The sequence below is a fragment of the Martes martes genome, assembly GCF_963455335.1.
Source record: "Martes martes genome assembly, chromosome: 15".
Taxonomy (NCBI): Eukaryota; Metazoa; Chordata; class Mammalia; order Carnivora; family Mustelidae; genus Martes; species Martes martes.
In genome coordinates this window covers 55,206,259-55,218,304 of record NC_137903.1, presented here as the reverse complement: position 1 = coordinate 55,218,304, position 12,046 = coordinate 55,206,259, and the positions used below count along the sequence as shown (strand labels likewise).

Here is a 12,046-nt window from a genome sequence, read left to right as displayed (position 1 = left end):
TCTGTCACAGCTACTCAACTCTGCATTGTAATGTAAAGAAGCCACAGACAATAAATAAATGAGTGGAAACAGCTGTGTTCCAATGAAGTTTTATTTGCAAAGATAAGTGGCAAGGCTAGATTTTTGCCACTAGTTTGCCAACTCGATAAAGAAAATGCTTTGGGTACCAGAAAATCCTGGAATCAATACAAACCTCAAAAGAATGTTACAGAAAATTATCAAAACATGGGAGATTCCAAAGAGTTTTGAAACAGTTTTCATAAACTACATATCCAGATGTTTTCCTGTATGCATAAAATAAATGTCAAGAATATAAACAATTGTATTATAACAATATTAAGGTATCCAAGTTGGATATGCAGCATACTATAGCGGTTAGGAATATATATATAGGCTCTGGAGCCAAATATCCAGGGTTTAGTCTTGACTCATTTATTTATTTGGGCAAGCAATAGCCTCTCTCTGTGCCTCAGTTTCCCAACTAAAGAACAGGGAAATTAGCAGTTATCTACTTCCTAGGATTATTGGAAGGTAACGTATGTAAAGCAGATAAATGGTGCCTGACCCATAAATGCTCACTAAAAGTTAGGCAGTATTACTATCCAAAACTGTTTGATGGACTGCTAACTCTCAGAATTCAAAAATATAATCAATCTTCAGAGAAACCAGATCTAAAACTGGCATATACTGGTGCCTACTAAATGTTCATTATCCTCAGTGTTATTGTCTCTTTAATAAATTCATTAAAGATCTACATAAAAGGGGCACCTGGGTGGCTCAGTGGGTTAAGCCGCTGCCTTCGGCTCAGGTCATGATCTCAGGGTCCTGGGATCGAGTCCCGCATCGGGCTCTCTGCTCAGCAGGGAGCCTGCTTCCCCGTCCCCCCGCCTGCCTCTCTGTCTACTTGTGATCTCTCTCTGTCAAATAAATAAATAAAATCTTTTAAAAAAAAAAAAAAAAAAGATCTACATAAAAGACTACTGAGAATTCCTGTTATAAGAGACTAAATATATATCCATGTTTAAAGCAAATACCTAGCTACATTTTGTTCATTTTATAACTTTTCGGCATGTAGCTTTTACCTTCATGGCTTCACTGATTTCCTTAGCTATTGTTTCTCCTCTGCACTTCAAATTTTCCACTCGACAGGCTGCAAAGAAACCGCCAAATAGTATTTTAGGGTTTTTATCTAATATAAACTCATAAGACACATAGATGTTATTTGGACAAAAATCTGTTAGGATTATCCACCTTAGTTCAATCTTTCTTAGAATACTTTGTAATCTATTAAAGCAAGTGTCCTGTTAAATTCATTTAGTAAATAAAAAGGTCGTGGAAACGTTAGAACAGTAGAGTAAAACTAACAGTTATAAGATGACAGGCAACAAGAGTTCTATTAGTAGTCTTAGCACTGTGTGCAGCTGATAGCCCCATATTTATTCTATACGTATCTACACTGTGTTCAACATCCTCAAGTCCTGTCACCACATTTTAAATAGATATAGGCTAATATCTGATATCTGTATTACTGAGTATTCTATAAGCAAAACATCTTTGAATTTGGAATATACAGTATCACACTGCATCAGGGATACCTAAATGGAATTTCTGGGGGAAAAAACCTGGATTAGACTGTCAGTAATATTAATTTTTCTTTCCTTCCTTCCTTGATGCTTTACTGATTCCTAATACATTTTATTTCCTTCCAATCTTTGTTATAAATGTTCACGGCTACTTCACAACAGAACTGCATACTCAATGATATAATAAAATTATAACATATAATTTTATTCAGGAATAAAAATGCTACTAAAACTCCAAGCAGAACTGGATAAGAAAAATCATTACTTGGGGTGCCTGGGTGGTTCAGTCGGTTAAGCGTCTCCCTTCACCTCAGGTCATAATCCCAGGGTTCTGGGATAGAGCCCCACATTGGGCTCCTTGCTCAGCAGGGAGTCTGCTTCTCCCTCTCCCTGTGCTGATCCGTCTGCTTGTGCTCTCTCTCAAATAAAGAAATCTTTAAAAAATCATTCCCTTTTGAAATCATCTACAAATTAGTTTCCAGAAGAGTAGTTATCAGTAGAAATTACTTCAAATCTAAGCAGATACATAACCACGTTAGGAGAGCTACAGCCTTACTGGCTTCAAGGAAGTGGCAAATAACCAAGCAAAAAATTTCTTTCATAGCTGCTGTTTTTCTTTTCTGACTTTCTTTGGGTCAAAAAAGTGAGAACACATTTAGAATAAAGGGGAAATGAATAGCAAAAGTAACTGGGAGAAGGGAGTACTCAAAGAAAGAGAAAGGCAAAGGGAAAAGGATAGCCTCTGTAAAAGGGTTCTTAACCAGGGGCGCCTGGGTGGCTCAGTGGGTTAGGCCTCTGCCTTCAGCTCAGGGCATGATTTCTGGGTCCTGGGATCGAGCCCTGCATCGGGCTCTCTGCTCGGTGGGGAGCCTGCTTCCCCCTCTCTCTCTGCCTGCCTGTCTGCCTTCTTGTGATCTTTCTCTCTGTCAAATAAATAAATAAAATCTTTAAAAAAAAAAAAGGTTCTTAACCATTTTTGCCACCAGAGACTTCTTTGGCAATTTGATGAAGCCTACAGATACCTTCTAAGAATTGTTCTAAATGTATTCGTTTTTTAATTGAGGTATAATTTACATATAGTGAAATGCAGATGTCAAGTTTAACATTCAGTCACCTGTGATATACGCATACCATGCACAGGACACTTCCATCACCCTAGAAAGTTCGCTTGTGTCCTTTTCCCAATCAAACCTCCCTACAAGAAACAACCACTCATCTGATTTCTATCATTATAACACTGCTTTTGCTTACTCTAGAATTTCAGAATGTTTTTAAATTTCAAAATACAATTATTACAAAGTTATGATAGGTAATACATGTGCTTATTAGTGGTTTAAATAACAAGATCAAACACCAGGTCTAATAATTACCATAATGTGAAAATAGTGAGCATAAACAATATTGTGAGGTACCTGCAACAACTGAAACTGAAAATATCTATGGCTTTTGGGGCACCTGGGTGGCTCAGTGGGTTAAAGCCTCTGCCTTCGGCTCAGGTCCTGATCCCAGGGTCCTGGGATCGAGCCCCGCATCAGGCTCTCTGCTTATCGGGAAGCCTGCTTCCTCCTCTCTCTCTCTCTGCCTGCCTCTCTGCCTACTTGTGATCCCTCTCTGTCAAATAAATAAATAAAATCTTTTTAAAAAGAAAGAAAGAAAATATCTATGGCTTTTAATAGCAAAAAAAATGTTTACAGGTACTGCTAATACTACCACTGTGACCTACATTCCATGTTGAAAGAAATGTTAAATCTCAATCTGAGGTTAGTAAAAATAATGTAATTTTTTTCTATCCAAATTCATAATCCCGCTTTATTCTAAGGACCCTTGCCTTAGAATAATATGCTAATTTCAATTCTTTTAAGATTTAGGGAGATTTCCCCAAAGTACTTAGGCAATTATTAAATTTCCTTCTGAGGGTCACCTGGGTGGCTTAGTTAAGCATCTGCCTTCGGGATCTATCCTGAGATCAAGCCCTGTGTGGGGCTCCCTGCTCAGCGAGAAGCCTGGTTCTGCCTCTCCCACTACACCCCACCCCCTGCTTGTATTCCCTCTCGCTGTTTCTGTCAAATAAATAATCTTTTTAAAATAAGTAAACAAATAAATTTCCTTCTGAGTATGACAAATACATGATCCAGCCCCTGGCACTCTTGCGGCAATCTGGCTTCTGGCCAGGCCCACCCTTCAGTTCTCTCCCACCTGTGTGGGAGTTGCCCATTCTTCCAACATTTTATATATATTTTCCGTGGACTAGGCCCAGCACTAGGGACTCAGAGTAAGGAAAAATGGTCTCTGCCTCTCACGGAACTTTCAGGTTAGGAGATAAACACACAGAAACAAACCAGCACTTGTTGAAAATTGGCTCAAACTTTTCCTGTGCAGCCTCACATTTCCACGATCCCTGCCACGAATTCTACCCTCTGCCTGAACTGAGCATTCCCGGGCTACAGACTGCCACTTGTCCTGACAGTTCCAGTAGAATATCTAGAAGACTGCACTGCACTGATTGGTTCAGAACAGCTTCTCAACCCTATCAGACTCAACTTCCTCCTTTAGAACATGCTTCGTCAAGTTCCCTTACTATTCCAAAAAAAATTCATGGATGATATTTCTGATATATAAATAGAAATACAAAGGAAAAATGGACATTTATCATAAAATATTATTTAATATGTTTAGTATGTTCCTATCCAACCACATCAGAAGACATAATGAAGTACTCAAATAATTGTAACTATTATACTAAGTTTGGATTTAAGAAAATTCATATTAGAAGTCATTCTACATAGAAAACAAAAGACCAGATAAACACAAATAGAAAAATTAGTGTTTTATGAGAAATAACAGACTATACGATTTTAATATGATTAGGAGGAAAAATGGACTATGAATAACATACTGAGACAAAGTACAGGCTGTTGAAACGGTAAAAATTAGAAGATGCAATATTTCTACAAATGAAATGGCCTTATTAAAAATGCCACGTCAAAATAATTCCCTAAATTATGGGAAGGTGTTAAGATTAAATCCTACTCTGCAATTCCACCATAATTCTCACTACATTTGTTATAAACATTTACTTAAAAAGACTTTAGTGATCATACTATCAAAAGGGGATGAGGAACATAGGATAGACTGGGCCAAAACGAGAATATGAGAAACTATAGAGGAGATACACGGTATATCTTTATGGATCAATTCTGGATTGTAGATAGCTCTCTGGGGATAGCTTTTGAAAAAGAATAAACACAGGGGTACCTGGGTGGCTCAGTGGGTTAAAGCCTCTACCTTCCGCTCAGGTCCCGATCCCAGGGTCCTGGGATCCAGCCCCGCATCGGACTCTCTGCTGAGCAGGGAGCCTGCTTCCCTCCCTCTCTTTCTGCCTGCCTCTCTGCCTACTTGTGATCTCTGTCAAATATATAAATAAATAAATAAATAAATCGATCAATCAATCAATCTTGGGGCGCCTGGGTGGCTCAATGGGTTGGGCCTCTGCCTTTGGCTCGGGTCATGATCTCGGGGTCCTGGGATCGAGCCCCGCATCGGGCTCTCTGCTCAGCGGGGAGCCTGTTTACCCCTCTCTCTCTCTCTCTGCCTGCCTCTCTGCCTACTGTGATCTCTGCCAAATAAATAAATAAAATCTTTTTTAAAAAATGCTATTGGAAATGCCCCTAAATAATTCATTTTCCTTTGAAAAAAAGGAGTATGAAAGTTGTAACTGAACCTAAAACATTTTCATAGACTGATAAAATGTAGCTCTAGTTGCAAAGATTCCTTTGGCTAGTTTGTTTCTTTTTAAAAGTTTTATTTACCTTTCCTGCACATGTTGACTAACAGAGAAAGAATATTTGAAGAAATATGATGATGTAAGTCAGAGTGGTTACCTCTGATACCCAGGGAGTACTAAACGGAAAGGAAGGTGAGGAAACTGCTTTTGGTACTGGAAATGTTACATAGTACAGACTGTCCATGAAGTCAGGAAGCAGGATAAATATGTGTTAGTTACATTTTCAGATAATATACTCAATATCTCTTTCTTTAAACTCAAATATTTCTAAATTTAATGCAATGGGTCCAATTATTAATACATAATATACTATTTTTCTTGTTTCTCGACTTTTGGGATACCTTCAGTTGTACTTATTGTATACATGAAAACATAATAGGCACATTATTTGAAAATATGACATACTCTTTCCAAATAAGTTTATCCTATGTTTCCCAATCATGCAGACACTCAGCATATCCAGATCAAGGTGGCAGTTACACATGTTTATGTGTATGAATGTGTATGAATTCATCAAGCTATGCACAGTACGTTATACCTCAATATATACACACATCCACACAACAATGAACAGAATCTTTTTTAACATCTACTCTAGAAGGATAATGGTGATTTATATTCTTCATTGTTACTGCATGATTTACAAAATAATCGGTCATCCAAGGGATTCTTAATTTCTGTATAAATACCTGCTATTTTGAAAAAAATTGTCCATAAATCCACACTAATGTACAACAATATCTGTTATCTCTTGCACAAGCAACAACAATGCAAAAGTGCCAAGAGTAGTTTATGTGCAGAATGGAGTTAGGTCCCAGGTTTGGACAATTATAAACAGATTTTCACACATGAACTTCTGGTGGAATATTCTAAAGTTGTGCTGGACATAGAAGACATTTAGTGTTCCTGGCTCTTGACTCCAAAATGTCAGCTGTACCCTCTCCATTACTGTGGTAACCAGAAACTTACCCCACTTTCTGAAAAGGGCCGCTAGGGGGCAGTACTGTCTCCAGTGAGAACCATGGTGTTATTCATCTATCAGCATTCCTTGGGAACAAGAACCTCATTCTCTTAACCTTGAACTCCCTAGTGTTGAACACAGTGCCTGACATGTAGAGCAGGTGCTCAAAATGTACGATGAAACAAGGCTATGACAAGAGTGCTGTGGAGGTACAAAGAAGGGTGAAGTCAGTGCAACAGGGGAATTGAAAAAAAGAGTAGAGGCTTCACAGGTGTTATAAGAAAGTTTCCATAGAAGAGGATCTGATGCTGGATGGCTGGGGTGAGTGGGAATAGGAGGTAGATGATAGAGGATGTGCTATACCAAAACAAGGGAATAAATCAAGAAAGAAGACAACACAGGAACCAGGAAACATGACTCAAAACAGAAGTGCAGGAAATTCCTAGGATGGTGAGGAAAGGAACGGATGGAACAAAAGCTTTGCAGCAGCCTAGACAGCAACCAGTCCAGATTAGACTAGGAAGACAAAAGACTCCCAGAGGAATATCTCCAAGAAAAAGGAAAAGGTTTTAAAATGGATTTGATGGATAACCTTAAGTGTTTACCATGCTGAGAGGAATTCTACAGTTCTATTAAAGAGTTTGGGAAAGAATTACTGATAGACACAACAGCAAACAAAACAAACAGAAAAATGAAGCAATTATCATTCCAAAGGAGGATGGGAAGCTGTTCAAGAAAAACATACTCACAGTAATGGTTACCTGACTTATACCAAAGAACATTTATATAGTCATAACAACATAAATACTAAATACTACTGATTTCTTGACAAAAATGAGAGATTAAAAGTGAATCTGATGAGTGCAGTTTATTCTGAAAAGAAAACAGAAGTACCGAGAGGAGAAACACAATGACATGACAGCTGTTCTCTACTTAATCCCCTGACAGCCCACTCCTGTAGTAGCATGGGGTGGCATCCATTGCCAATCAATCTTGTGTAATAACCATTAGCAACCCTGTGAGGCAAGCAGGTTTCATCAGCCTCCTTTTATAGATAAGAAAACAGAAGCTGTGAGAACTGAGAAATGATCTAGAATAGAATTAGAACCCACGTTTCCTAGAATTCAAAGCATATGCTCTTTTATACTCCATATGTAACTTTCCAAAATACCCGGCTGTCCAGAATTATAAGAATAAAAGTTAACAAATGGTCAAAAGTTAGCTCCAAGGTAATAAAAATCCCTTTGAAATAAAAACAAATTATGTCTGGTAAAAAACTGAAAATAGCACAATTCTAGATGTAACTCTGTTTTAACTATTAACATTATAGCGTATTTTTAAAGTTATGTGAATTAAATTCCTTTCATTGAAAACTAAGGAACAGCAATGATTTTAGGAATAAAAGCAAGCACACAAAGATTTTAATAAGCACTAAAAGACGGGGGAAACACACACACAAATAAAAATGATCACTAAATATATGAATGTTGCCTATAAAATGCATCCAAAAAGGCATTTTCCAACATTAATATCTGCTTACAAAAGTTCAAAATATATAAACTTTTACTCCCTCACTCAAGATTATTTTAAATGAATTTTTCACTCTTGTACCTAGTAAAAGAGCGTGTAAGTACTCCTGACATACAAACATCTGACTGAAGAATGTAGCACACGCAGATGGCCGGGCTCTGCCGTGTGGGAGACTGCGGATGGGCTTCCTCCAGATGCGCTCCCCATGACCTTCTCTCCACAGCTTTCATGGGGACATCTCTGTGACTCCACTATCCTGTCACTGCAAAGGTATTTAGGGATCCAAACTTTTCCCTCTAACTCCTATTTAAGCATCTGTACTGGAACAAAGGTGCATCTGCAACGTGATTTTCCTAATATTTTCCAACGTAAATGGGTAGTATTTCAGCTACATTGTAGGAAAAATTGGTCTTTAAAGGGTAGCCTAGAAACTTACCCATTTATAATACTACTTGCAAATTTTTTCAGAGGGGAAATGCAGTTCAAATTCTAAAGCTCAGACTGAATAAGAATTTTTGAAATGTAACCATTTGTAAGCGAGTAACTACCTGTAAATATTCTGGCAGTGGCTTAAGCAAGTTGGCATTATTAAGAAAGAAGAGGAACTGTCCAGTCTTCTGCTTGTAGGGTCAGCAAAAGAACTGGAAGTATCAAGTCTACTGTAGAGAAACTTAAAATAGCTCCTTGTCATCACTACATGTTTAGTGAAGGACAGGGGAGAAAGGGAGTCTCTTCAATTAACTTTAAGGAACTTTTTAAAAAAAGAAGACAACATAGAAGCAATTATTAGTTTTACTAATAGGATCACAAAAGCTTATAATGACAAATGAAAACTCATCTTACTGGTAGACAACTAATCAGAGGATTGCTGCAAGGATATTAGGGAAAAAAAGTTGCCTCTTAAAAATGTGGAAGTAGGCACCCTTGAGGACATTGCCTCCCCTAGGCACTAGCTTTCTAAAACATAGGGAAATGAAAAAGTGGAAATGAAAGATTGGGTAATCAACCTAGTTTTGCTTTCAGGTCACTGCACTGACTAAACTGGGAAACATGAACTTCTAAAAGCCTGCACGAATGTAGACATTCAGCAAAAAAGCACTAACTGAGGGCTTCCTTTCTATTCTCAGTGTATTTTATGTGCATAAATGAGCAAGGGAGCCTGCATTACATAGGATGTCTGGCTTATGCTGGTTGCTAAAGGGATGATTAAAGGCATGAATAAGAACCATGACTTGAAAGGTAGCACCCCTGGTGAAAATGAAACAAAAAACTAAGCAGTGATTTATGACTTTCCGGAAGGTGACCGTTTGCTACAACTTAAACAGAGCTGTCAAACACACCTGCTAGGTCACAGATAATACATAATCTTGTATATCCACTCCCACCTGCACCTCACCAGCATCTTCCATACTGAAGAGTTGTATCTCTCTTAAGGTACCATGTATTTCCAAACTCCTCGCCTGTGGTTGCTGGCCTGGGCCAAGTCTCTAACATTGTCCGGTAATGTTCTTTCCTACCATTCCCTTTACTGTATCCTCAGTGGTCTTTTACTCCACAAATACTCAAGAACTAGAAACACTCTCGACTTAGGAACCTTGTTCTAGCTCTACCCTAACTGAAAGGCTCTTCCTCTTGTCATAAGATAAATCCCTTCTTGCTACTTTCCCAGAAAGTGTTTTTCATCACCTAAACGCATGACCCTACACTGACTGTTTACTTTTATATTTGTTTATACTTTTCCGCTCACAACTACAACAGAAGCTCCGCAGAGCAGGGATATTGTTTGTGTTGCTCACCATTATATCCTCTACGAGGAGAACAGTTCTGGCATATGGTGGACATCTGATAAGTATGCCGAGTGCATGGATGAGTAACGGCCCCTCAAAATGTACCGAGCATGGTGCTATATGCTGGGCACATATAATGCAAATACAAAGTAAAAAAGCTCATGGAGCTTTCAGTTTTGTGAGACCATAAACAAGGAAATACACAAATATATTGTAATACGCGCTATTTAGGAAATAAACAAGTATTATGATAGAGTACTGAGAAGGGGCTATTGTCATTAGGGTGGTTAGGGAAGATCTCTCTGAGGAGATAGCGTTTTTTTTTTTAACATTTTATTTATTTATTTGACTTGCAGGGGGTGGGGGGTACGGGGGAAGCAGGCTCTGTGCCCAGAAGAGAGCCCGATGCGGGGCTTGATCCCAGGACCCTGAGATCATGACCTGAGCTCAAAGCAGAGGCTTAACCCACTGAGCCACCCAGGCACCCCTGAGAAGGTATCATTTAAATGAGAGAAAAATTGAGAAGATGTCAACTTTAGAAGCACCAGGAAAAAGCATGTTTGAAAGTGAGGCACTTTCAAAAAACTGAAAGGTGGGCCACAGGGCTACGGCAAAAAGGAAAGTGCCTGAAATGAATTTGGAGAGGTAGGTGGGGGCCAGACCATATAAGGGAACGTTAAGATGTTTGAAATGTGGGGTGCCTGGATGGCTCAGTTGTTAAGCATCAGGTCTGCCTTCACGCTCACATCATGATCCACGCTCGGAACATGATCTTGGGGTCCTGGGGCTCCTGGGAGCGTCAGGCTCCCTGCTCTGCAGGAAACCTGCTTCTCCCTCTCCCCCTGCTTGTGTTCCCTCCCTAAGTGTCTCTCTCCGTCAAATAAATAAAATCCTTAAAAAAAAAAAAAGAGTGTTCGAAATGTAGTATATATATATAGATAGATAGACACAGATATCTTTTTTAATTGGAAGATTTTAGGATTTAAGCAGAGGAATGAAAACAGATTTATGTACTTAGTCTTGGAAATTCACAAAACTCCCCACCTTTGTCCAAAACATCATCAGATAAATACAGAAAATTAAAAAGCTATCCCAAAGCATATACAAAAGAAACATTTCTATGAACCATAAAAAATTAAAAGAGAAAAAGCTGTAAGTCAGGCTGAAGTTGCAGATCTACCAGTAAGGAGATGGTAAGTAGGCAGTAGGTAACCAGGAATTTGCTTCTATAACATAAAAGGGGCGCACCCAGAGTACCCCAGAGGAGCAGGGAATGGGAAGAGTCAGCTTCACTGTATGAAACCAAGGGCTGAGATAGAGTTTTCCTACCCTGAGAAGCAGGCTGAAAAAGACCTGCCAATAACAATGGCCAGGAGCTGAGGCATGTATTAGAAATAATGGGAGGCAGATAATGCCTCAAGCCTGGTCCTGGACCAAGCTGTCTGCTGCCTTAGTGACTAGATCCACTATCTCCTATATTACAGGGGAACAGGGGTCCCTGGCTGCCAACTCTAGACTGGCTCTTTGCTGAGACTTTTCAGGGGCCAGATGAAAGGCAACCACAAAACTACTAGACAGGAAGGAGGGAAAGCAGCGACAAGAAAATAGGTGCATAAATAATCTTAGTGAAGGAAAAGTCTACAAATCAAAATTCTAAAATACAAGAAGAGATCACAACCATGAAAGATAGCCAATATAACTAATGCCAAGGTGAGAATACTGCAGATGGCATAAAAATAGAGCAATCTAAGAACAATTTTAAAAGCTTAGGATCTTCTCATAGCTAAAGGAAATCATAATAGCACAAAAGAAAAATAAATTATTATTATTTTTTAAAGATTTTGTTCATTTATTTGACAGACAGAGATCACAGTAGGCAGAAAGGCAGGCAGAGAGAGAGAGAGAGAGAGAGAGGAGGAAGCAGGCTACCTGCTGAGCAGAGAGCCCGATGCAGGGCTCGATCCCAGGACCCTGGGATCATGACCTGAGCCAAAGGCAGAGGCTCTAACCCACTGAGTCACCCAGGTGCCCCAAGAAAAATAAATTATTAAATGCAAACAAGAATAATACAAAAATAGAAGAAATGATGAAGCAAAGCTGAAAGATTAGGTTAAAGATTTTCTAGAAGATGGGAGTTCTCTGATTGAAAGTATACTTGGAGACATGAGTGGAAGATGGGAGGAAAGAGGATGCAAGCAAAACAAATAAAAAATCCCACTCTTCCCAAATGTGCATAATCTATTTAAATAAAATTGTGTGTGTACAAATCACAAAGAAATTGCCAACAAAATGCAGAGTTGAACTACTGTTACATTGTTGAGTGAAAAAGTCACAGAATGTATTATGTAATAGTTATATAAGAGAATAGACAACTTAAAATCCCCTGTGCCTGTCGGCTCAC

The 12,046-nt window shown here is 38.8% G+C and overlaps 1 protein-coding gene across 2 annotated transcripts in view; it reads right to left on the bottom strand.

Annotated features, from left to right (window-relative positions):
• Positions 1 to 12,046, bottom strand: part of LOC308356155 (kinetochore-associated protein NSL1 homolog) — a gene marked incomplete at its 3' end in the record, with an annotated part of 431,182 nt that overhangs the window by 401,269 nt on the left and 17,867 nt on the right. Inside the window, exon 5 of one of the 2 annotated variants that reach the window (XM_080824931.1) lies at positions 1,083 to 1,150. The exons of the other annotated variant lie outside the window; for it this stretch is intronic. Within the exon in view, the coding sequence (XP_080681057.1) occupies positions 1,083 to 1,150 (68 nt within the window). The remainder of the gene's footprint in view (positions 1 to 1,082; positions 1,151 to 12,046) is intronic. 2 annotated transcript variants of the gene reach the window in all.